The sequence below is a fragment of the Schistocerca piceifrons genome, chromosome X (assembly GCF_021461385.2).
Source record: "Schistocerca piceifrons isolate TAMUIC-IGC-003096 chromosome X, iqSchPice1.1, whole genome shotgun sequence".
NCBI lineage: Eukaryota > Metazoa > Arthropoda > Insecta > Orthoptera > Acrididae > Schistocerca > Schistocerca piceifrons.
In genome coordinates this window covers 920,914,821-920,942,716 of record NC_060149.1, presented here as the reverse complement: position 1 = coordinate 920,942,716, position 27,896 = coordinate 920,914,821, and the positions used below count along the sequence as shown (strand labels likewise).

Below are 27,896 nucleotides of genomic sequence, written 5' to 3'. Positions count from 1 at the left end.
GACGGCGGCGGTGCACAAATGCTGCGCAGCTAGCGCCATTCGACGGCCAACACCGCGGTTCCTGGTGTGTCCGCTGTGCCGTGCGTGTGATCATTGCTTGTACAGCCCTCTCACAGTGTCCGGAGCAAGTATGGTGGGTCTGACACACCGGTGTCAATGTGTTCTTTTTTCCATTTCCAGGAGTGTATTTTGAGGTAACTCTTCCCATTCTAAAAGGATATTTTTGGCTCAGAAACTAGTGGCTCCGGCAATAAGTGGTCTGAGTTCACGAACCTCTTGTTGACCTCTGTTCATGAGCCTGGGTATTTTGACATTGGCATCTCAATATGTATATACCTTATTGTCATTTCTTGTTACCAGTATTAGTTTATTCCCAAGAATAAGCAGCTTTCACTCGGTTAATACTAGGCAGAAATCATACCTGTATTTGGATCGGACTTCCTTAACTCTTGTGCAAAAAGGTGTGCAGTATACTGCTGCATCCATTTTCAATAAGCTGCCACTCGAATTGAAAAATCTTAGCAGTAATCCACGCACTTTCAAATCGAAACTGAAGAGTTTCCTCATGGGTCACTCCTTCTATTCTGCCGCGGAGTTCCTTGAAAAATTAAGCTGATTCTTATTGTATTGTTGATAGCGTTTGCTTAAACTTATGAACTGACTTTTTTCAGGTTCATGAACTTTTATTTTTACCTGTTATTACTTCTATGTTGTAATTTCATGTACTGACACTCTCCATGACCTTGGAGATTTGCTCTTCAATTTGGTCCTATGGAACTTGATGTGTAAATAAAAATAATAATAATAATAATAATAATAATAATAATAATGATGATGATGATGATTGTGATGACTGGGAACCGTTCATAAGAAAGACAAGACACTGAATAAAATGCTCAACATTATTATTATTAAAACATTTAGTAATGGCATTTGCATGCTAGTTGGGACTTACAAATGTTTGAAACTAGGTATGGTTATAGGGAAAATTGTGAAGACAAAGCACATTCACGAACATGATGGGACTAGTATTAAAGGTCTAGAAGATAGGGTGAACTACAAGTACTTTGATATAGAGAAACATAATGAAAATGCTACAGGAGGATAAACATGTTGCTAAGAACTGAACTCAACTCCAAGAAAAAAGTTATAACTACAGGATCCCACAAAGTTCCTGTAACTGAATATAGCATTGGTCTTGTAGAACAGACCCAAAAAGACATTTTATCTAGAAATAGTGAGACATGAAAGCTGCATACAATGTATGGCATAATTCAGCCAACAAATTACACTGACCGACTATACATGACATATAAGGCAGAAGGGCAAGATCTGAGACAAATAAAGGCAGCTTACCATAATTCCACAGCTGGATTCATCAACTATTTGACCCAGCATGTGAGTGATCTGTTAATGCATCAAATAATATAGTCTGGGATTGCAAATGGACAGGATTCAGAAGTTACAGGTTATCAAAGAAATAGGAATAAGACTTTCTCAGACAGTGTTGTTGTCAATGTGGAAAACAGGTTTGATCTGTTGTCACAGTTGGAAACTGATGAGCCCCAAGTCAATGGAGGAGTAGATAGGACACAAAAACTTTCAAAGAATGTTTGAGAAGTAAGAAAAAGTTGTGAAGAAGAAAAACATTTTGTTGTTAGGTTGTTGATGTGGTAGAGGTGGTCAGCTGTTGCAGGATGAACTAGTGTCAGGTTGCCAGGTCACAAGTTTTTTAAAATAGTCCAAGTCTAGGTCAGATGATGGAGGATGTAGGTTCACTTTGCAAAGATCTCAAAAAGGAAGACACCGTGGTAACAGTGGGTGGGGTGGGCAACAGCATAGATAGAGAATGTAATTAGTCAGTTCAGGGTGACCTGGTAAAGTTAGCTTCAGCAACGAGACATATTGGTGTTGGGATTGTATCTGTTCTGAGGCACTATGACAGGCCTCATTTAAACTCTTCATCTACATCTACATCATACTCCACAAGCCACATAATGGTGTGTGGCGGAGGGTACTTTCGGTACGGTACCATCTGATCTCTCCAACCCTGTTCCACTCGCGAATAGTGCATGGGAAGAATGATTGTCGGTAAATCTCTGTATTGGCTCTAATTTCCTGAATTTTCTCCTCGAGGCCAATACACGAGATGTATGTGGAGGTAAGTAATATATAGTCTGAGTCCTCCTGAAAAGTGCTGTCCCAAAATTTCAATAGTAAATCTGCCAGTGGAGTTTGTTTAGCATCTCCGTAATGCTCTCTCGCCAGCCAAACAATCCCGTGACAAAACGCGCCGCTCTTCGTTGGATCTTCTTCATCTCCTTTATCAGTTCTACTTTATAGGAATCCTGAGTCTGGTGTCTGCTTTTCCCACTATCTATTTTGTATGGTCATTCCACTTAAGGTCACTCTGTATGTTTACGCTTAGATATTTTATGGCAGACACTGTCCCCAGCTGTTTGTCATCAATAGGGCAGCTGTACAGTAGTTGATTTCTTTTCCTGTGTATGTGCAATATGTTACATTTATTTATGTTCAGGGTCAACTGCCAGAGTCTGCACCATTCATCAATCCTCTGAAGGTCGTTCTGGAAATTCTTACTATTTTCTGGCGTTACTAATTTGGTATAAAAAACTGCATCATCTGCGAATAGCCTTAAAGAGCACCCGACGCTGAACAGTAACTTTCCTATTACACTTCCATCTGGTACTCTGGATATTACCTTTACATCTGTCGATTTAGTTCCGTTAAGAGTGACTTGTTGAATTTTATCTGCAAGAAAGTCTCGAATCCAATCGCAGGTCTGCTACAATATTCCATAAGCTCATATTTTTTTCATTAAACGGCAGTGTGGGACGGTGTCAAATGCCTTACTGAAATCAAGGATCACAGCATCAGTCTGAGCGCCGTTGTCCACTGCGCTGTGGATCTCATGGAGGAACTGAGTGAGGTTAGTTTCGCTGGATCTCTGTTTGCGGAATCCATGTTGATTTTTATAGAGGAGCTGTTCATTTTCCAAGAACATCGTAATTCTTGAACATGAAACATGTTCCATAATTCTACAACAGATTGACGTCAACGATATAGGTCTATAATTGTGTGGATCTGTCTTATGGTATTTGTTAAAAACGGGAATGACCTGCGCTTTTTTGCAGTCATTAGGTTCCTTTCATTGCTCAAGCAATCCACAATAAATTACTGTTAGAATGGAGCAAGTTCTTTCACATAATCTTTATAGAATCTCATAGGTATCTCATCTGGTCCTAAAGTCTTCCCACTACTAAGCGATTGTACCTGATTTTCAATTCCGCGATCGGTTATCTCAATATCTGCCATTTCGACGTTCGCATGACGATTGAAAGGAGGGGCAGTGTTTACGATCTTCCGCAATGAAACAACTTCAGAAGACCGAGTTCAGTGTTTTGGCCTTCTCTCTGTTATTTTCCATTTTGGTGCCGGTGTAGTCGCTGAGAGAATGAATACATGATTTTCAGCCACTTACTGATTTTACATACAACCAAAATCTCTTAGGGTTTTTACTCAGGTCGGTTGACAATGTCATACTTTCCAAATCACTGAATGCTTCTCTCATTGCTCCCCCTTACACTCAATTTCACTTCGTTCAGCTTTTGTTTGTCAGCTAGGTTTTCATTTCTCTTGAATCTGAGATGAAGGTCTCTTTGTTTATGTAGCGCTTTTCTAACACGGCTTTTAAAACATGGTGGATGTTTCCCATCCCTTAAAAGCTTACTCAGAACATATTTGTCTAGGGAATATTCGTCCTCATCACCGACTATTTGATGCTGACTGCTGAGATATTCTGAAATTCGTATGATGTCACCCTTGCTGAACAAATATGTCTTCCTACCTTCCTTAACTATCCTTGTAGGACCCATCATCATAGATGCTGTCACAGCCTTATGATCACGGGTGCCTTCCTCTACATTAACTGATTCAATATTTTCAGGTCTGTTTGTTACCAGGAGGTCTAAGACGTTACCCTCACAAGTTGGTTATCTAACTATCTACTCAAGGTAATTTTCGGACAAGACATCCAGAACGATGTCACACGATTCCCTGTCTCTGGCACCAGTTTTGATGGCATAACACTTCCAATCTACACCTGGCAAGATGAAGTCATCCCCTATTACAATGGCATGACCAGTAAAATTACTAATGATATTCTGCAAGCTCTGTCTGAAGCATTCAACAGCTATAGATCCTGACCCAGGTGGTCTATAAAAGCATCCGATCACCATTTTTGACCATTCTTTGATACTCAATTTCAGCCAGATTAATTCACATTCGGAATCCGTGATAACCTTGCTAGATTTTATCGAATTTTTTACTGCAATAAACACGTCGCCACCATTGGCGACTAACCTATCCTTACAATAAACATTCCATTCTGAACTTAGGATTTTGTTGTCATTGACGTCTGGCTCCAACCAGCTTTCTGTTCCCAATACTATCTGTGCATTATAACCTTCAATAAGCAATACGAATTCTAGGTTGTTTCCTTGGATGCTCCTGCCTACTAAAATCATATTAATCTTTTCTATCTCTGATCTGCCAGGACCCAGATTCTCTGAGGTCTCTGTGGCTGATTTAACAGGCAAATCATGTTTATTCCCAAGGGAGGGGTCCTCTAACCTAAAAAAGCCGCATGTGCACGCCACACGTACTCCGCTACCCTAGTAGCCGCTTTCTGCGTGTAGTGAACACATAACCTATTAAGGGGAACCCTACAATTCTGCACCTGACAGCGGAGGTCGAGAAATTCACATCTGATACCATCACAGAGCCATCTGAGCCTCTGGCTTAGAACTTCTACTCTGCTCCAAACCAGAGGACTATGATCAGCCATGGGTACAATGCTACAAATAGACAGCTGAGCCTGCACTCCACATGTGTTGCTAGTTGCCTTCACCAAATCAGCCAGCCATCGAAAGGAGCCGATGGTGGCCTCAGAACCTGAGCAGCAGGTGTCATTTGTGCCGACACATGCCACTATGTGCAGCCGGTTGCACCCAGTGCGCTTGATAGCAATGTGCAGGGCCTCTTCCACATCACGGATGATACCTCCCGGCAAAAATACCGAATGCACACTGGAATTCTTTCCCACCTAGCATGCTATCTCCCTGAGGAGCTCCATCACCTGCCTAACATTGGAGCTACCAATGACTAGCATACTCACCCTCTCTATTTGTCCAGATTGGGCAGGAAAATCGACCCTGGTATCACAGGACACACATCGTGTGCTGGGTCAGAGTTATCATCAACACTGGGAAGCACCTCGTACCTGTTGCTAAGATGTAGGGCGCCAGCTGCATGGCCTGCTCCCTCTTTTGCCTTCTGCCGAGTGACACATGAACCCACCACTGTCTGCCACCCACACTGGAGGGAGGACGTACTGGTCACATGTTGCGTATCAGAAGTCGCAGTGACATCCAGAGCAACAGGGGATTCCAGTGGCACCGAAGGTGTCGCAGGTCTCGTCACTGATGCCCCGATGTCACCGCAACTTCGAGCATTAGCTAGAAGCTTGTCGACGGTAGACAATGCAGCTACCAGGTGTTTACAGACAGTGGCCAAAATTTCCTTGTGTCTGCTCACAACAAGCACAGTCCCTAGCGATATTGTATTGTGTATAAAATAGATATGTGGTCTAAATGGCACTACTGTGTATGAAAATATAACAAAGTAGAATAAAATAACACTAAAAGTTGGTGTGCAGATTTCTCACTGAACTCTGAGACCGCAAGCTATTAACCAGAAATAAATTTCTCTACATGGAAAATTTACACTAGGAAGCCGCCCTACACAAGGATATTAACAAGACTTAAGCGAAAACAAAAACTATGATTAATTTTCCAACCACTAGTGTACACAGTAAAATACACACATACAGTTCACTTCTTTGCAGAAGCACGCCAACCAAAAAAAAAAAAAAAAAAAAAAAAAAAAAAAAAAAAAGGCTAAATTAATTTACGGTTTATCACCCAGGTGCTGCTGCTGCTCTGCTGCGCATCCTCTCGGCTTGGTGGCTGCCACTACATTGGACAGGACACTTAATTTAGAGGTGGAACGGCTGCTTCAATCAGGTATGGGGCCTTATGTCAGTGTGGATCCTGTTGACTCTGTCAGCAGTTGGAACTATACTAGGCATGGCATTCACCTCAATGGGAAAGGGAACAGAAAACTGACTGGACTAATAATAGCAAATAACTTGGGGGGGGGGAGGGGGGAGGGGGGAGGGGGGTCACTATCACAAGTGGTAAAGTACCATTGGTTACAAGTGACAGAACAGCAATTTTTATGGTAGGGAGGGCAGAAACAAAAGATGTTCAGAGAAAGGTGAAAATGACATTCACATAGGTAAAACAGGCAGTGAGACAGAAAATTTTAATGTAGACAATTCATGTAGAGGGTCTATGATTGAAACTAGAGATATTCAAAAGTTGACAGAAAAATTAGGTTCATCCAGTTTTAATTCAGCCAGTACACAAAATCAGTTTTCTGTATTGGATCAGAATATCTGAGGACTAAGGGGCAAGCTTAATGAGCTGCTTATTTGTGTTGAAGAATTAGAGTTGAGCAAATCAGTTGATATAATCTGCTTCTCTGAACATCATGTGACCACTAGTATAGATATGATAAATGTTACAGGTTTCAAGTTACCTTCTTACTTCTGTAGAGTGAATATGGAGAAAGAAACTTTTGAATATTGATAGTAATAAATTTTGCTCATAGCAGCACTTAGAAGATTGTGCAGCAGAAGTAGTATTTCATAATAAATTCTTTATAATAGTAAGTATATACAGAGCACCTTCAGGAAACTTTAACCTCTTCATAGAAAATCTGGAAGCTCTGTTGTCCCATCTCTCAGTTGCTGGTGATGGATTCATCAGTGAACAATTATTGCAATCAGTAACACTGTCATTCAATTTAATGCCTACTGTGAAATTTGCAACGAGGGTATGTAAATGCTCTGAGACAGCTATTGATAATATCTTTGTACACAAATCTAGGAAAAAAATTCGTACCACAAAACCAATAGTAAATGGGCTATCTGATAATGACATGCAGCATCTTGTGTTAAATGTTGAAACTTGTCAGGATATAAAAAAGTCTATTAGATCTGAGCACAGGAAGGTAATAAATCAATCAAAAACTGATAATTTTAGAAGATTGCTCAAGGACATGAAGTGGATAGATGTTAACAATTCTTCTGACTAAAATGGAAAATGCAAATCATTCATTAATAAAGGTACTTCCTCTTTTGAAAATTGTTTTTCCCTAAAAGTAGTGCAAATCAAATACAATTCTAAAAATAAACCATGGATTACACAGGGAATATAGATATCATGTGGAACAAAAAGATTGTATCTACTATCTAGGAACAGCTGTAATGTTAACGTTGTAATGCATTACAAAGACTACTGCAAAATATTGAAGCAAGTAATCCAGGAATTGTAACAGCTTTATTATGAGAAAAAGATAATTATGAGATAATTATATCAGGCAACAAAATAAAGTTTGTATGGGATATAGTGAAGACAGAGACAGGTGGGGACAAAAAGGAAGGGGAACAGATAGCTCTAAAAGTAAATTAGACATTGTTAACATGTGCATGCAGTGCTGCAAACCTCTTACACAAGTACTTTGTTTCTGTTGCTGACAGGTTGGGGTTATCAGGCTTCATAAACAGTGCAATGGAGTGTCTGAGACCAATATTACAAATAACTTTAGTAAAATGGAAATGACACCCACATCTCCCAAAGGAGAGCATCCATCATAAAATCTAAGTATTCTAGTGGTTGTGATGACATACAAATTAATCAAAGAGTGCTCATGTGAGTTGAGTTCTATCTTAAGTTATTTGTCTAATCAATCTCTTATAAGCAGAACATTTCCAGACTGGCTAAAAGATGCTGATGTTAAACCTCTTTACAAGAAGGAGGATAAAGAGATATCATGCAACAGTTGACCAATTTCACTTTTTCTGGCCTTTTCAAAAATATTTTAAAAGATTCTGTTCAAACATCTCTTCAAGCATGTGACTGAAAATAATAAATTGTCCAAGTCACAGTTTGGGTTTGTTAAGGATTATGATATGGAGAAAGCTATTTACTGATACAATGGAAGCATACATAATTCATTAGACAACAGATTAGAGGCTACTGGCATTTTCTGTAACCTGTCAAAAGCCTTGGACTGTGTGACTCACAGCATTCACTTGACTAAATTAGATATTGTGGTGTCACTGGCAGTGTTGTGAGATGGTTTGAGTCTTATCTAACTAACAGGAAATGGAAGGTGTCATTGTGAATACCTGTGCAGCAAGCAGTCAGTCTTCATCTGATTGGGAATTAACTACATGCTGTGTTCCTCGAAGTTCCATCTTGGGTCCATTGCTTTTTCTTGTGCACATTAGTAACCTCTCATCTGTTACAGTGTCATATTCTAATTTTGTTTTGATTGCAGATGATACAAACACTATCATAAATAGAAAGTCAAGTCAGACTTAGAAAGGGCTGGTAATCAAATTTTCATTGGCATCAATAGAAGGTTTTAACTTAATTCACTGTCATTAAAATTTGAAAAGACCTACTATATGCAGTTCAGAACCTGTAAGATATTTCCTTCGAGCATGTGTATAACTTATGACGACACACAGATTGAAAAGGTTGACAGTGTTAAATTTCTTGGATTACAACTCAATAATAAATTCAGTAGGGGAAGTGCATACCTCAGAATTGCTGAAGCACCTAAAAAGTCTGTATTTGCAGTGCAAATTATGTCAGATGTAGGAGATATAAATATAAAAAAACTTGTATACTTTACTTGCTTTCATTCTATTATGTCATATAGGATTATATTCTTGAGTAAACCATGAAAATGAACCAAAGATTTTAGTGTGGGAAAGTGTTTAATAAGAATCATTTGTGGTGCCAGAACATCATGTAGAAACCTCATTCTGGAAACATCCCCCAGGCTGTGGCTAAGCCATGTCTCTGCAATATCCTTTCTTTCAGGAGTGCTAGTCCTGCAAGGTTCGCAGGAGAGCTTCTGTAAAGTTTGGAAGGTAGGAGACGAGGTATTTGCAGAAGTAAAGCTGTGAGGATGGGGCGTGAGTCATGCTTGGGTAGCTCAGTTGGTACAGCACTTGCCTGCAAAAGGCAAAGGTCCCGCGTTCAAGTCTCGGTCCGGCACACAGTTTTAATCTGCCAGGAAGTTTCATATCAGCACACACTCTGCTGCAGAGTGAAAATCTCATTCTGCAAACATCCCCCAGGCTGTGGCTAAGCCATGTCTCCGCAATATCCTTTCTTTCAGGAGTGCTAGTCCTGCAAGGTTCGCAGGAGAGCTTCTGTAAAGTGTGGAAGGTACGAGATGAGGTACTGGCAGAAGTAAAGCTGTGAGGGCGTGGCGTTAGTCGTGCTTGGGTAGCTCAGTTGGTAGAGTACTTGCCCGCGAAAGGCAAAGGTCCCGAGTTTGAGTCTCAGGCCGGCACACAGTTTTAATCTGCCAGGATGTTTCATATCAGTGCACTCTCCACTGCAGAGTGAAAATCTCATTCTGGAAATATCCCCCAGGCTGTGGCTAAGCCATGTCTCCAAAATATCCTTTCTTTCAGGAGTGCTAGTCTTGCAAGGTTCGCAGGAGAGCTTCTGTAAAGTTTGGAAGGTAGGAGACGAGGTATTTGCAGAAGTAAAGCTGTGAGGATGGGGCGTGAGTCATGCTTGGGTAGCTCAGTTGGTACAGCACTTGCCTGCAAAAGGCAAAGGTCCCGCGTTCAAGTCTCGGTCCGGCACACAGTTTTAATCTGCCAGGAAGTTTCATATCAGCACACACTCTGCTGCAGAGTGAAAATCTCATTCTGCAAACATCCCCCAGGCTGTGGCTAAGCCATGTCTCCGCAATATCCTTTCTTTCAGGAGTGCTAGTCCTGCAAGGTTCGCAGGAGAGCTTCTGTAAAGTGTGGAAGGTACGAGATGAGGTACTGGCAGAAGTAAAGCTGTGAGGGCGTGGTGTTAGTCGTGCTTGGGTAGCTCAGTTGGTAGAGCACTTGCCCGCGAAAGGCAAAGGTCCCGAGTTTGAGTCTCAGTCCGGCACACAGTTTTAATCTGCCAGGATGTTTCATATCAGTGCACTATCCACTGCAGAGTGAAAATCTCATTCTGGAAATATCCCCCAGGCTGTGGCTAAGCCATGTCTCCAAAATATCCTTTCTTTCAGGAGTGCTAGTCTTGCAAGGTTCGCAGGAGAGCTTCTGTAAAGTTTGGAAGGTAGGAGATGATGTACTGGCAGAAGTAAAGCTGTGAAGACGGGGAGTGAGTCATGCTTGGGTAGCTCAGTTGGTAGAGCTCTTGCCCGCGAAAAGCAAAGGTCCCGAGCTCGAGTCTTGGTCTGGCACACAGTTTTAATCTGCCATGAAGTTTCGTATCAGCACACACTCTGCTGCAGAGTGAAAATCTCATTCTATGTAGAAACCTCTTCAAAGGACTGTGTGTTCGAACAACTGCTTCTCAGTATATTTATCCCTTAATGAAATTTGTTGCAAGTAACATATCTCTGTTCTCAACTAATAGCTCAATACACAGGATCAATGCTAGCAATAAGAACAATCTACATGAATACATAAAATCACTTACCTTGGTCTAAAAAGGGGTCCATATATTCAGGAACATACATATTCAATAAATTGCCAGCAACCATTAAAAAGTTGGTTTCAGATACAGCACAGTTTAAAAAGAGTTTGAAAGACTTTTTGGTAGACAACTCCTCCTACTCTATAAATGAATATCTTAACAGGGATTGTTACACCAGTTTAAGTAAAAATGTCTGTTAGATTTCAGTTTTGACAGCAGTTTGTCACAACTGTCAAGATTATGCGTTTTGTGTATCATAAATTCATTAAAAGTGCATAGCTGTTTCATTCTGACAGTGTATTAATTCTGTAAATATTAGCAGTTCCAGTTTACTATAATATATTCACCCATTTTGATGATCTCCTGACAAATGATCAGGGTAGTGAATATTATATTCAAATTCTGTATGTTTTTTATGTTATACTTTCTGATATGTTCCATACCCACAGGAATCATCTCATTATTGGCTCTATGAAACAGGAAACTGAATCTAATCTAATCTGATCTAACTGACTCACTTCTATGCAGTACAATCAAATTGAAAATCCAGAGTTAACTAAAACAAGTGTGAAGAAAGCAGTATGCACTGGTCAGTACCTAAATCACTTTGGGAACATAGATATTAACTGAGAGCAGACACATGTGGGATTGAAGAGAACTAGACTGGTGGTGCGTACAAAAAGAACTACACAAATGTTATCATAAAAACCACTCAATGTGGACTTTGTGGACTGTACTCTGAGTTTAAGGTCCATCAATTTCAGGCTGTTCTATCTTGGCAAAGAATGAATTCCTCACAAACCACAATAAGTTGTGCTCATACCTTCATTGTCAAATATGCAGAGCTCTAAGAGTAGCAGTTTCTCCAACAAACAGCACTGCCAAAAATGTAAAGCAGTCACAATAACTTTATGTAACTCTATACAGTCAACAAATATTGGGGGGAGGGGGGGTCTCCAAAACAGTAAGTTTCAAATATCTTCCCATGCTGAGACCATTGCATAACAAGAGCAGCATATTATCAGAAGAGATTACATTTTCTGAGTTTCTTGCAGATGTAGTTCTGGTATGGTATGGTTAGCAGGTGTATCACAGTATGGGAGTGAAATGACACAGTGTTTCGACATGTACTCCAAGGCTAAAGTACACAGTACAATACAATTCTTGTGGACAAAATGTCTAAAACACACAGCTTCACTGTAAAGTTCTTGTGGTATTGGACCAAACGCAATATTGTGTCCAGCCATGGTGAAATGGTGCCAATAGTTTTTCCAAGGCAGTACAGACATGAGTGATGCTGATCAGGCAGGAAAGCCATTGACACTGATCACAGACAACAATGCCCTGGCAATTAAGAAACTGATTTGCAGCAATTGCAAATGGTAACATAATGGTTCTAGAACTGCTCTGTGACCAAGGATTGGATTTCTGTCATCAAGAAATAGAACAATTCCAGAATTCGCAGGAGAGCTTCTGTAAAGTTTGGAAGGTAGGTGACGAGGTACTGGCAGAAGTAAAGCTGTGAGTACCGGGCATGAGTCGTGCTTCAGTAGCTCAGTTGGTAGAGCACTTGCCCGCGAAAGGCAAAGGTCCCGAGTTCGAGTCTCGGTCGGGCACACAGTTTTAATCTGCCAGGAAGTTTTAATAGAACAATTGGTAGAATGTTCCAGTCATTGTTTACAGAGACTTCATGATTATCAGATGGAGTCACGTATATTGTGAGTATCCCATTTACCTTTAATAGAATTCTATGAAGTTCAAGCTTCAAAATACTGAGTGCTGCAAAATCTAAGGATATTAATATTTCTATATATGCATCCCTTCAAAATATAAGATGCAATTCCTGCTCTCCACATACCTGACCCAGATTCCTATTTCAGTGGTCAAATAATGTTCTGAAACATGTGTTGTAACTATAGGATTTGTGGCTACATTGGAAGTTCATTGACTTTATTTTTTCATCTCTACGTATTGTTTGAACCAGCGGCCTCGCAGCAATGGTAACATCAGTTCCCATCAGATCATAGAAGTTAAGCACTTTCAGGCTTGAACAGCACTTGGATGGATGACCATCTGAGCTGCCAAGTGCTGTCGGCAAGTGGGTTGCACTCAGCCCTTGTGAGGCTACTTGACTGAGAAGCAGTGGCTCTGACCATGAAAACTGACAATGGCCAGGAGAGCCAAGTGCTGTGCACATTCCCCTCAGTGTCTGCATCCACTGATGCCTATGAGCTGAGGATGGCATGGTGGTTGGTTGTTACTGTTAGATCTTCCGACAGGCCTATTCTGACAGAGAATATAATGTCCCAACTGATTGATTCACTCACTGACTCATCACCACTCAGTCCAAACCATTAAGGACATAAACTTGAAATTTAAGAAGGGATTTTTAGAAATTCCACCCCTAAAGGGGTGATATAGGGGAGGAAAGGTTTTTTTGAGAATATGTCATTATTAAGCCAATTTTGAAGCTAGACGTACGAAACTTGGTATTTGTTTTCTTAGTCAGAAATAAAGAAATATGTGTTTCAGCATTTTTAGAAATGTAATCGTTATGGGACTGAAATAGTTGGTGAATTTGTTTTTTGACAATAAATCATTGTTACAGAACTGCTAAAGTGTTTTAAACTATATCCACAGAAATTAGTATTTGACTTATCAGTTACAAATAAAAAAATACATGTTTTGGTGTTTTTCTAAATTCAGCTCGTAAGGAGGTGAAATAGGGAATGAAATATTTTATGATATATCTTATTATGAAAGCATTTTTAAAGCTAAATAAATCTATAAAAATTTGAATTTGGTTTCTTGGTTGTAAAAAGAAGTGTTTTTGGAAAGTAAGGCCCTATGGGGGTGAGAGGTAAATGTTTTATGAAAGTATTTTATTTTGAAAATATTTTTGAAGCTAAATCTATGAAAACTGGTATTTGGATTCTTGATTAAAAATGAAAAAATATATGTTTCACTATTTTGGGGTGATATAGTGCCAGACTGTTTCACTGATCCAACATCACTCAGTTCAAACTGCTAAGCATAGAAACTTGACATTAGGAGAAGGTGTGGATCATATACTGTAGGCATCATTTAAAATTTTTTGTTATACTAAAAAAATTAAAACTAAATTTATGAAAATTGTTAAATCACTTCTAGATTAGTTATGAAGAAATATGTGTTAGGGGACAAAATTTTCTATGGAGATATCACCACAAGCAGGCAAAAGGCATGATTAACAAAAACCGTAGACTCCAGCTACCAGAATCACATTTTGGTCAGAAATATTTTCAGAAAAGACCATGTTTCCATCACTTTAATTAGCATGAAAAGCTTAGAAGTTGTTGCAATTTGTGGACAACATAAAAATTTGATTAAAGGAAAAAAAAAAAAAGAAATATGTGCCTCTGTACAGTCTACATGAGTTTTGGTCACAAAAGTTTTTGTTATATTGCTTTTAATACCAACAGCGTACAGTCTACATTTGTCATGAGAAAAGATGCTGTCCTCACACTAGAGACTACCAGAATACTCCTATAAATAACAGTATTTCCCTTTCTATTTTCATGTGTTACCAAGATGTAAGCAACGAGTCACAAAATTCCATTTGCCAAAAACATCAACAACAATCAAAGACATGTTTGACCCCATAACTGATAGAAGTATTTGATTAAACTCCATGTTGCTCCAGCTTGATCCAACTGACAGAGATGTTCAACAAGAACCTATTACAGTTCCTCAAACACTAAAAATTCTCAACATTTGTATGGTTTGTTGCTGAAGCAATCTTTACTATGTCTTGCCCTGACCCATGTCCATTTTGTTTCTTGCCCCATCCACTATCACCATATGATTTTCCTTCTCAAAATATCTGCACAAAGAACCCCCATCCTCTATCACTTGTATAAAACTTGCATTTGGTTTGAAGAAATTGCTAACTTGTTACTTGTTTCTTAAATCTTCTTGCAGCTATTACTTCACACTCTTTCCATGACTACTACAACAGTTGGACTTTACTCTCTCTGAAGTGATCATTTGTATATTAAATGCCTGTTCTGCCTTGGCTGCATCTACATTTGGTGCAGACTCTTGCTTATCTAACACATATAACAGGGCAAACTGTCAGTAACTGTTCTCTTTGTGTGACATTAGCACTTCCCAGTTTCTACTTCTCTCACATTAACCTTTTCAATTCCTTGCTATCAGTGTCAAACTCCTTCTTAAGGGCCATGATTTTTCTCTCCTGTTCAGCTATTGTTTTGTCTCATGCACAGACATTGCAATACCACAAAAGATGCTCATTTACATCACCGTTTCCCACACAACTGCTTTATGTCCAATGAAACCATCTATTACAGTAACTGCAATGCAGGCCAGAACTAACTTTCATATGGCAGTTCAAACACTTGACAACACTGGAATCTGTATCGACTAATACAACTAAATTATTATACACTACAGTCAACACTTGAGCCATATTGTACGCTGCAGGTGCAGTTATTAAATAACATGACAGATAAAATGTAGTTATATGGAAATTTTTCAACTGTAGTCAGCAAAAATTAGAGCATTGAGCACACAGTGAAAAATTCAGAAGAAAATATTTTAAAAAAAATACTGATCAGAAAACTAAATTATGATCACAGAACTGTCCGCCCCAGTAGCTGAGTGGTCAGCGCGACAGACTGTCAATCCTAAGGGCCTGGGTTCGATTCCCGGCCGGGTCGGAGATTTTCTCCGCTCAGGGACTGGGTGTTGTGTTGTCCTAATCATCATCATTTCATCACCATTGATGCGCAAGTCACCGAAATGGCATCAAATCGAAAGACTTGCACCAGTCTACCCGACGGGAGGCTCTCGTCACATGCCATATATATATATATATATATATATATATATATATATATATATAGTAGAAAGAAACATTCCACATGGGAAAAATATTTTAAAAACAAAGATTCCATGACTTACCAAACGAGAAAGCGCTGGTAGACAGACACAATAAAAAAAACACACACACAGAATTTCAAGCTTTTGCATCCAACGGTTGCTTCATCAGGAAAGAGGGAAGGAGAGGGAAAGACGAAAGGATGTGGGTTTTAAGGGAGAGGGTAAGGAGTCATTCCAATCCCGGGAGTGGAAAGACTTACCTTAGGGGGAGAAAAGGACAGGTATACACTCGCACACACACACATATCCATCCACACATATACAGACACAAGCAGACATATTAAAAGGCAAAGAGTTTCCTTCCCTCTTTCCTGATGAAGCAACCGTTGGTTGCGAAAGCTTGAAATTCTGTGTGTGTGTTTGTGTGTTTTTTTATTGTGTCTGTCTACCAGCGCTTTCCCGTTTGGTAAGTCAAGGAATCTTTGTTTTTTTATATATATATATATATATATATATATATATATATATATATATATATATATCACAGAACTAATATAGACAGAATGCTAATGTACCCAGAAAGATCATGTTATTCCCATAAATTATGGGTAAGTGATTTGTCAGCAAAGTGCTGGCACTCTACAGAGACCAACATGTGTTCCACAGTGTTCATATTTTGTGAATCTGATGATGAACACACCAACAAGAGATTATTTTCATGCTCCAGAAACCATTGTACATGATTCTGGCCATATGAATTCCCAGGTGAATGTGCCCCCAAAGCATAATACTGCCTCCATCAGTTGGTATCTGTCTACAGTGCATGTTTTGAGTAGCTGTTCACCTGGATGACAGCGTATCTGGACACAGCCATCAACCTGGTGTAACACAAAATGTGTTTCATCAGACATGTGACACATTTCCAGCGATCCACAAACCTGCCTCTATGATACTGTGCCTACTGCAGTCGTAACTGAGAGATGTTGTAGAGTCAATATGGAAACACATAGGGGTCATGTGCTGCTGAACCCTATATACAACGATATGTGCCAAACAGTGTGCTCAGAAATAATTTAGCCTGCACCAGCTTTGTATTCAATCACCAAATCTGCCACAGACTACTGTCCATCCCGTTTCACATACTTGAAAAGCCTCCAATCTCCTTGTTCAGTGCTAAGTCATATAATTCCAACACCTTGTGGCCTGCTCACAGTTCCGCAATCCTTCTACCATTTTCTATAGAAGCTCATGACAGTAGCACATGAACAGCTGGCCAGCTTTGCTGTTTCCAAGCTGCTTGCTCCTAAGTTCTAGGCCATAACAACATACCATTTGTCAAAGTCACTTATTTCAGTGGATTTCCCTATTTTCTGCTTGTATCTTTGCTGCAATGGGACCCCCATTCATCTCTGCTCTGCTTGTATACTTTTCTCCCAAGTCCCATTCCTGCAGTACCACCAGTTGGACTTCAATCTCATGGTGGGCAGTGGTCACAATCATTTTCCCACAATAATTTTCACTCATCAGTGTAAAACCTATGAAGAACTTGCAGCAGATTTGATAGATGACATATATGCTTTCACAGGTGATCCTGCCTATAGTGGGGTAAGACATGCCTATGATGTGACTGGAATAAGGTGTGTGATAGGGTGCATGATGAAAGTTTTGCACATGGGTTTTTACCATAGATGTGTTATAATGGAGGGGGAGGCTGGAATACCATTGTAGCAACCAGGGGGGGGGGGGGGGGAGGGGAGCATTAGTGAATATGAGTTTGGGAAGGATATTCCACATTTCATAGTGAGATGAGAGGTAGCCTTGATGGAGAATGTGGTTAGTATCTTCCATCTTTCCATACCATATGTCCATCATATCACCGGTCAGGCACAAATGCAAGTCCTGTCCCATTCACCCAATCAGAACAACCTTTGCCAGCTGTGTTGCAGATGTATCTTACCCCATCAGTGACAGAACAATCTGTGAAATCAGCTGTATCTAATTTCAAATTCTGCCCATTCTGTGGGCATATTGTGTGCATCACCAGCTGTGGTCTGTCTACTTAAATAAGTGACCATAACAATGGGAAGATCAAAGGTGATCACCCTATGGCTATTTACTAAAATAAGCTTAAGTCGAATAATGGCTTACTTAACCAATGAAAAATGCGACCCAGTTGCTCTGTAGAAATGTATGTTGTCACTGGTAGGTTTGGCTTTTTTGTTAAGCCATTCTCAAGTGGATTCATAACTGCCATACATGTGATGGATGTATACATATAGATGACTGAAGATGGAAAAACAAGGTTCCCATATGTTTGTGTACAGACTTGAGAATGGCTTAACAAAAAGCTGAAACTGTTAGCGGACTAAATAAAGTTCTACAGAACAACAGGAACAGTCCTTTTGCTAATGAAACAAACAGTTATGGAGCACATGGAGAAACTAGTAATGAATAATGGCTGTTTCACTACTTCTGGCTTCTGGAACCTGCACTCCCCACATCCTCTTTTCTCCTTCCAACAATTCAGCTGGTCTCAGTCTCTGCTAGTGGTTATCCCATGATAAACTCTGTCCCTGTTCCCATGACTTCTCTCTCTCCCCACTTCTCTCCCTCAACACCTCTATAAAACTTTGTTTCCATTTGGTTCACTGTTGTTTACTTTGTTCATCTCTTGGTCTCCCTCTACATTTTTTACCCCTCAATACTAAACTGGTAATCCCTTGGTGTCTGAGAATGTGTCCTACTGATTGATCTCTTCTTCTAGTCAGGTTGTGCTACAAATTTCTTTCCTCTCAATTCTGTTCAGTATTTCCTCATTAGTTATGTGATCTAGCCACCTAATCTGCTGCGTTCTTCTGTAGCACAACATTTCAAAAGCTTCTATTTTCCTCTTGTCTGAACCATTTATTAGCCATGTTGCACGTCTACACATGGCCACACTGCATACGAATACTTTCAGGAAACACTTCTTGACACTTAAATCTATATTTGATGTTAACAAATTTCTCTTCCTCGGGAATGCTTTCCTTTCCATTGCCAGTCTATATTTTATGTCCTCTCTACTTCAGCCATCATCAGTTATTTTGCTACCCAAATAATGAAACTTGTTTACTACTTTAGTGTCTTGTTTCCTAATTTAATTTCCTGATTTAATCAGACTACATTCCATTATCCTGGTTTTGCTTTTGTTGATGTCCATCTTATATTCTCCTTTGAAGACACTCTTCATTCTGTTCAACTGCTCTTCCAAGTTGTTTGCTGCCTCTGGCAGAATAACAGTCATGAGCAAACCCCAAAGTTTTTATTTCTTCTCCATGAACTTTAATTCCTACTCTAAATTTGTTTGTTCCTTTCATTTCTTGCTCAATATACAGATTGAATAACATTGGCAATAGGCCCTGTTTCACTCCCTTCTCAACCATTGCTTCCCTTTCATGCCCCTCAGCTCTAATAACTGTCATCTAGTTACTGCACAATTTGTAAAAAGCCCTTCATTCCCTGTATTTTACATCTGTTACCTTCTGGATTTCAAAGAGAGTATTCCAATCAACACTAGTAAAAGGTTTCTCTAAGTCTACAAATGACAGAAATGTAGGTTTTCCTTTCCTTAACCTATCTTCTAAGATAAGTCATAGGGTCAGTATTGCCTCATGTGTTGTTATGTTTCTGTGGAATCCAAAATGATCTTCCCTAAGGCTGGCTTCTACCAGTTTTTCCATTCTCCTAATATAAAGAATACATGTTAGTATTTTGCAACCATGACTTATTACACTGATAGTTTGGTAATATTCACACCTATCAGCACCTGATTTCTTTGGAACTGGAATAATTGTATTCTTCTTGAAGTCTGATGGTATTTCACCTTACTCCCAGAGCCTTGTTTTGACATAGATCAGAAACCAGATTTTAAATTGCAAGACATTTCCAGGGGTAGATGTTGATTCTGGCCAGAATTTATTGGTTGTGAACTGTAGATTAAAACTGAAGAAAATGCAAAAAAAAAGTATGATATTAAGGAGATGGGACCTAAAACAGTTGAAAGAACCAGAGGTTGTTGAGAGTTTCAGGAGTTTTAGGCAACTGGAACAGGAGATGGGAAAACAGTAGAAGATAAATTGGTAGCTTTAAGAGTTGAAATAGTGAAGGCAGTAGAGGATCAAATAGGTAAAAAGACAAGGCCTAATAGAAATCCTTGAATAACACAGGAGATACTGAATTTAATTGATGAAAGGAGTACATATAAGAAAGAGGAAAAGACCTTCACCCACCTCCTTCTTATTCCTGTCACCCACTCCACCTAATACACCTCCACACCTCCCCAATCTAGAGAGCCTGCAGTGCCAGAACAGTGATGCCAAGTGTGTGCTATGTGTCTTACACTACAACTAAAATTCATCACCTTTCATGCGCAAACACTAAGTTTGAGATGTTATATCGATTATCTTCAGAATTGCTGCTTCTTCTAGAAGACCTTTGTGCACCTTCAGCATCCACGTTATCCCTGAAAATGACAAAAAATTGTAGCAAAGTTTTGTTACACATTTACATTTGTATAATTTTGTGTATATACCCTCTTTATGCCTTTTAAATACAGGCAACTATTTATGTAGAGCTAATTACATTGAGTTCATGGAGCACTGCAATATGGCAGTCTATGACTGAGTTCATGGAGCACTGCAATATGGCAGTCTATGACATTTGACATGAGTGTTTCAATAAAGATATTAATACAGACATATAATGTTTGTATAGTAGGTTGCTGAATGTCAATCCTTACATCAGCATATGTGACTTTCATATAGGATCATTTAAGCATTATTAGCTAGAAATTTTTCACAGGATCATATCTAATGTCAGTGGTTAGTGTTTAATATTTTGATAAGCTTGATTAATCTTCTCCTTCCATATATAAATGGAAAATTCATCATACTCTAAATACCTTTCCTTAATAGAGCATAACACATGATTCCACCATAAAACCTGCCCCTGCTGCAAAGCTACAAGACAGTGTCATGGCTCAGCATCTCATACAATGCTCAGATCATTATTAACAGTTTTCTTGTTGTGACAGTGCCACGACATTTAACAGTGCCACCATGACAGTACGTGCAAACAGCGATAGAGGCGCTCCGCAACTCGGCTGAGTGCGGGAGCGCCACCTAGCTACGAACGGCGCCGGCCGCATGTCACGGCACGGCAGTCGAATAAGAGATACTGAGTTGTTATCATGCAACCAGCTATTGTTTCTAAGTGAGTGTGTCCGAATAGCCATGCAATTATTGGTGATTAAAGGTTATAACACTTTTTGGCAACGAGGATGGGATATTTTCACTGTGTTGTGGATTTGTGTGTTCGTGACAGGGCAGACATGGAACAGCTTATGCAAGTGCTCATTGAACAACAAACACAGCTGACGGCTGCTATTCAGGCACAACAAACACAGCTGATGGCTGCTATTCAGGCGTTGTCAGTGTCGCTTACTCATCGTCTGTCTTCCGTTTCTCCGCCTCCATTCCCTCCTTACGACGAGGCCACTGAAGACTGGGAGGATTATGAGAAGCGTTTGCGGCAACACTTCTTGGCTTTCGGCATTGTCGACGCTCCTATGTGTAAGTCGTTATTTCTATCTTGGATTTCCCCACGGATCTATCAGCTGCTATCTCAGTTAGCCACTCTGCGGGAACCTGCCTCTCTGTCCTTCCAAGAAATGTGTGACTTATTGTCTAACTATTACCGAAAAAACACCCACGTCGTTGCCGCCTGCGTGGCATTCTACCGGTGTCGTAAGCAGCCCCATCAATCTTACCAGGCTTGGGCGGCGGAACTACATGGTCTGAGTTGGAAATGTCAGTTTGTCACGGACACTCATCATGAGTCTTATGCTGATTCAATGGTTAGGGATGCTATTCTACGGCTTGCTCCTGATAAAGAAGTTTGGCAACGTGCCCTACAACTGCCAAACCCGTCGTTGTCGGAAGTTCTAAGCATCGTTCAATCCTTTGAAGTGTCTCACGCTGCTGGCGCGCAAATAGACGCATGGTGTGATGTAGGCGCTGTACAGTCAACTTTCGACACGGACAATTTGCCTGTTTCACAGGAGAACGAAGATGTGGCGGCAGTTCACTCACGTAAACAACGTTGCGTTGGGCCGCAGTGCTCGCAGCGAAAACAGCAACCACAGAAGCAGGTTCGTTCCGCACTTCCTTCTTGTCCACGTTGTTTCGCACAGCATGACAGGGCCACGTGTCCAAAACGTTGGGCCACGTGTAATTCAATTAGGAAAAAAGGCCACATTGCTTCTGTGTGTCAGTCCCCTAAAGTTCCTGTCGACGAGGATGAGGCATCGGTTATGGATGTTAACTGTGTGCTTTCTCAAACAAATAAGTTGTTTGTTACTGTTCGTGTTCTGGATAAAGACATTCGCATGCAAGTTGACACTGGCTCTGCAGTAACTCTCATTAATTCTCGCACGTATTTGGAGTTGGGCTCCCCTCCCTTGTCTCCAGTTACGCGAAATCTGAGAATTTATAATAACCAGAAAATTTCTATCATTGGCCAGTTTGATGCTTCCACTGCCTACAAGTCTGTTGTTAGGCCCCTCACGTTTTATGTGGTGGATCATGCGGGCACTGAAAACCTGTTTGGTTATGATGATTTCCAGTTGTTTGGGTTCTCCATTGATGATGATGTGCACCTCATATCTGAGGATATTCCGTATCAACAGCTGGATGGATTGTGTTCTGAATTTTTGTCCGTGTTCTCTGCTGGTCTGGATCATGCCAAGGATTTTGAAGGCCACATTACTCTTAAACCTACAGCTCGCCCTAAGTTTTTCCGGGCATGCCCTATTCCTGTGGCGTTGTGTGCACCTGTCAAGGCTGAGATAGACAGGTTAACAGCTTCAGGGATTCTCCTTCCTGTTACCTCCAGCGAATAGGCATCGCCAATCGTGGTGGTTTCTAAACCAAACGGGAGTCTGCGATTGTGTGGTGATTTTAAAGCCACCGTCAACGCTCAGAGCCTCATTGACACTTATACTCTTCCCCATCCTGAGGAGTTATTTACCAAGCTCGCTGGGGGCCAGTTCTTTTCCAAACTTGACTTATCGGAGGCGTACCATCAGTTGCCGTTGGATGCTTCTTCCAAGGAATTTCTCGTCACCAACACTCCTTGTGGGTTGTATCAGTACCAGCAGTTACCATTTGGTGTCGCTAGCGCGCTGGCCGTTTTTCAGCGGTTTTTGGAACAGCTCACGGCTTCCGCTCCCGGCTGCATAAACTATCTGGATGACATTGTTGTCACAGGGGCCTCCACTGAGGAGCACCTTCGCAATTTGCGTTCACTGTTTCAGGTTTTGCATTCGGCTGGGTTGAGGTGCAATCTGGACAAGTCCCAGTTCTTCCAATCCTCCATTGTGTATCTCGGTTTCCACTTGTCCCGTGAGGGTATACATCCTCTACGTCTGCACATTGCGGCCATTAACGCTCTATCCCGGCCAACTATGGTCAAAGATCTTCAGGCGTTTCTAGGCAAGATTGCTTATTATCACAAATTCATTCCATCCGCGGTGGGGTAGCTCATCCTCTGCATCAGCTGTTACGCAAAAACGTCCCTTTCTGTTGGTACGACGAGTGTGAGCAGGCTTTTGTCTGCCTGAAGGCTCATTTGCAGTTGGCGCCTTGTCTTGCCACATTCCGTCCGGGTTAGCACTTGGTTCTGGCGACTGACATGTCACAGTATGGCCTAGGGGCTGTTCTCACCCATCGGTATGAGGATGGGTCAGAACGACCCATCGCCTATGCTTCCAAGACCCTCAACAATGCACAACGGCGTTACTCTCAAATCGAAAAGGAGGCGCTCGCCATCATTTATGCTCTAAAAGAGTTCAGCGTTTTTTTGTATGGCTCTAAGTTTCACCTCATCACCGACCACAAGCTGCTGGTCTCTCTGTTAAGCCCATCGGCATCGCTTCCAGATAAGGCAGCTCACCGCCTGCAACGTTGGGCCTTATACTTGTCTCATTTTCACTATGAGATTCACTATTGCCCTACGGCCCAGCACGCCAATGCTGACGCATTGTCGCGATTGCCGATGGGCCCCAACCCGGTTTTCGATTGTGATGAACTACTCCGTTTCCACATTGATGAGGAAGAATGTCATGCGGTCGAGGGTTTTCCACTTACAGGTTCGCATGTCATGTCGGCTACCGCGCGGGACCCGGTCCTGCGTCAGGTGATCAGTTTTGTTCGACGGGGTGGGCCGGGCATCGGATCCCCTTCGCAACTACCATGCCTTGCACCTTTGTGATGGTGTTGTTCTTCTGGCCACGGATGGCGCATCTCCACGGGTTGTGGTGTCAGCCTCTCTTCGCAAAGATGTTCTCAAACTATTGCATGAAGGCCATTGGGGTATTTCTCGGACTAAATCCCTGGCCCGCAGGCACGTTTATTGGCCCGGTATTAATTCGGACATCGCCCACATGGTTTCTGTGTGTGGTCAGTGTGCTCAACAACTGGCTGCACCTCGTACAATGCCCTATCCGTGGCCTGATCCGGTGCAGCCATGGGAATGGGTGCACGCTGACTTTGCCAGCCCCTTCCTTGGTATTTATTGGCTACTGTTGATTGACACCTTCTCGAAGTTTCCGTTTCTTGTTCGATGTCCGTCGCCCACCACTGCGGCAACGACGCTGGCTTTGTCCAAAATCTTTGTGCTAGAAGGTCTTCCATCCACGATCGTCACGGACAATGGCCCTCAGCTCTCTTCGCAGGCCTTCCGTGATTTTTGTACCGGACAAGGGATTCATCATGTTACAGGACCGCCCTTCCATCCGCAATTGAATGGGGAGGTCTAGCGCCTTGTCCGCACTTTCAAAAGCCAGATGAACAAATTCCTTAGTGATTTTTCCACAGATGACACTCTGCTGCAATTTCTGAATTCTTATCGCTTCACGCCTCTGGGTGATCGCAGCCCTGCTGAACTCTTGCATGGCCGCCAACCGCGCACTCTACTGCACCTGCTTCACCCTGTCAGGCCTTGTGCTGTGTCCCTTAGTGTGGGAAAATACTCGGTGGGCACCGACGTGTGGGCACAAGGGTATGGATCTCGCCCTAAATGGATTCCAGGGGTGGTCAAGGCTCTTCGCAGCCGCCAGCTTTGTGAAATACGTACGGACAACGGCATGGTTGTTCGCCATTATGACCAGATGCGCCCACGAGTGGTAGCCACGCTGGTGCCACTGCCCCTTCCTTTTCCTCCACCAGCCCGAGAAGCCAGTCCTGTCACTGCTGTCAATCTACCATAGGTGTTGATGCAGCCAACGTCGCTACCGCTTACAAGTATGCCGGAACCGGCCCCAGTCGCGACGCCGCCTTCTCCGGGACCCATCTCGCTGGAGCACACCCCCAGGTCCACGACACCTATGGATGCTGCTCCGGACTTTTCACCTATCATCTCGTCCAGGAGGCACGTTCCATGCATGAGCTTCCGTCCTGGACATTTTCGACCATACTCTCGTGTCTCTCCATGGGATCTTCTCGGGGCCTCACAAGTGTTGTGACAGTGCCACGACATTTAACAGTGCCGCCACGACAGTACGCGCAAACGGCGATAGAGGCGCTCCGCAACTCAGCTGAGCATGGGAGCGCAACCTAGCTACAAATGACGCCGGCCGCATGTCATGGCACGGCAGTCGAATAAGAGATACTGAGTTGTTATCATGTAACCAGCTATTGTTTCTAAGTGAGTGTGTTTGAATATCCACGCAATTATTGGTGATTAAAGGTTACAACATTTCTATACCGTCAGGTCATATGATACTATGGAGAACTTTGGAACGTAATCCATAATACTGGTACAGAAGTAAATTGTCAGAAATTGTACAATGCAGACTCCACTCTGTGCAACAGCCAGTATCTACTCTAAAAATTCTTAAAATTTAGGAAATAAAACCACCACTTTCTGAATGATCACACTCACATCATAAGAAGTTACTGACACTCACTACAGAGGCAGTTATGTCAGAATTGTAAACCACAATATTGTAATGAGGTTATATTATCCTGATTTCTAGCAGTTTCCTCCATTACTTTCACACCTCTCTGCTCATTGATGGAAATGAGAGGCGGAAAATTGTGCTTCTGAATAGTGTGGGCAAATACAGTTTTCAAAGTAGTACTTACTCAGCTTTTCCAATAGAAGAAAGAATTCTTTGCACTAGATAATAAGGGCAACATATTTGTGCTCTCAGCTATGGTTTTTCATCTATTTATCTTTTTACAGTACAGGAGATAGCAGAATTCCGACAACCATTTTTTCTTTGTTAATACAGTTAACATTATTTCACTGATATTGAAAACTCAAAAATTATCTGCAGTAATGCAAAATGATCTCAGTGATCTCCATAAATTTAGTATTTTCCCATTCTCTATATATTTACCAATTTGGAGATTTACTCTAAAGATCACCTTCTAATCTGATAACAATTAATTACTCCTTAATGCTTTTAATGCCACTATTCTAATCCTTTATAATGAGTTTTCCTAATGGGGCAAGTCCTAACTTAATACATCAACCTGACAAAAAAAACAAGTGAGGTGGCACAATGGCACACTGGACTCGTATACAGGATGATGGTTAAAACCTGCATCCAGCCATCCAGATTTGGATTTTCCACGATTTCCATAAATCACTCCACGCAAATGCTGGGATGGCTCCTTTCAAGAGGCATGGTGGATTTCCTTCCTCATCCTTAACACAACCTGAGCTTGTGCTCCATCTCTACAGCTCTACTGACATTGACATTGAGAAGAAAAGAAAGACAAGGAGATGACAGCTACTGTTTAACATGAGGAGGTGAAAAGAAAGGAGAGAGAAAATGCTTTCATTGCTCTAAATATCTCCAGAGGGTAATCCACATTTTTGTGACCATAATAGAAAACCAAACAAATAAAGAAAAACCATGTAAAAATATAATAAGGAAATTACTATTCTTTTCAGTCACAAAAATAAATCAATTGTAGTTTTTACTGAAACTCAATCACTAAAATGTCAAAATGCCATCAAATGAAGCTAGAAAAAGCTTTTTCCTGTCAGATGCTAACAAAAATACCAATGAATAAGAGGCAGCAGTCAGTTATAATACTCATACATTTCTATTTAGGGTATATAGGGTGCCATAGGATAGCTACTTTTCATTGTATAAATTTAAAAGTATGAGTAGGCATCTAGAATCCCTGATGAAAAAGGATGGAGCAAGAGTAGACAATTATGAATCTGCATTATTAATATCTCTCTTGTTCTGTTCAGTAGCTCATTATGGGATCTTAGAACCCAGAAGAGCCATGCTTTGTTGATTAATAGTCCTGTCTTCTCCAATATTCTTCTATGTATTTCAGTATGAAGGAACTTTTGTGCAAGTCTGCTACCATCTACAAGCAATAGTAATCTCTGGCTTTTATTGCACCACTACCTTTCAGCTTGGTAGCTATAACCTGTGGCCAAGCAAACAGAAAGTTGTCACCACATTCTCACACAAGATACTGTAAAGAGGCTATTCTGATATGTTGGAGGCCTCCACCCTCGTCCTAGAGCAAGACTAGTAACCATACATCCAGTCCCCATTGCTGTTGGTAGGGCTGGAACACTGTTGAAACAGCATGGTATGGAGGCCTGGCCCATTTCAGTGGTTATCTGAATTATACCATGTCCAAGCCTGGCAGTGTGCCATTTTTGGGGCCTATGTGATGAGGATTGATGTCCTGTCACAACAGGCCAGGGTTGAGTGGCCAAAACTACTACCTGCCCAAGCTATACAGTGCCTGTCATCATGCACAGCCAGTTCTGAGAAGTACTACATGACAGTTGTTGACCAGATGCAGCTCATCCAGCCTACTGCTAGTAGATACTGCCTCCACTAGCCATGGGGATACGGGTTGTGCCTACTCCTAGTGCTGCTGTGAGCTGAACTTGTGCCATTCAGCAGGGGGCCATCTGCTGGCTGACTTCTGGTTGCCTTGCATGCACACACTGTGCTACTACTGGACTGCATCCATGGGCAGCTGATGCTGTATCCTACAGTGGATTCTTCACCACTGTGCTTGGATGTTCCCTGTACTGGGCCCACTCAGGCTGTTAGTTGCTCATGCATCTGGTCCAAATGACATGACCAGCTTACTATGGAGCCTGTTGTTACTGTATGCCTGCCAACTACTTGGGCTGACACAGCACTACACTCGATAAGGTGCTGACAGTGCTTTGTAGCAGCTGCTGCCTGCTTCACTTATTGTTTCTTCACTACTTCGCTTGGTAACTCCATGAGCTGGCCACCTCCTGAGACCTGTGCTGAGCTAAGTACACACA

The 27,896-nt window shown here is 41.5% G+C and overlaps 1 protein-coding gene across 1 annotated transcript in view; it reads right to left on the bottom strand.

Annotated features, from left to right (window-relative positions):
• Window positions 1-27,896, bottom strand: part of LOC124722402 — a 46,431-nt gene that overhangs the window by 7,190 nt on the left and 11,345 nt on the right. Inside the window, exon 2 of the mRNA XM_047247571.1 lies at window positions 19,936-20,037. Within this exon, the coding sequence (XP_047103527.1) occupies window positions 19,936-20,037 (102 nt within the window). The remainder of the gene's footprint in view (window positions 1-19,935; window positions 20,038-27,896) is intronic.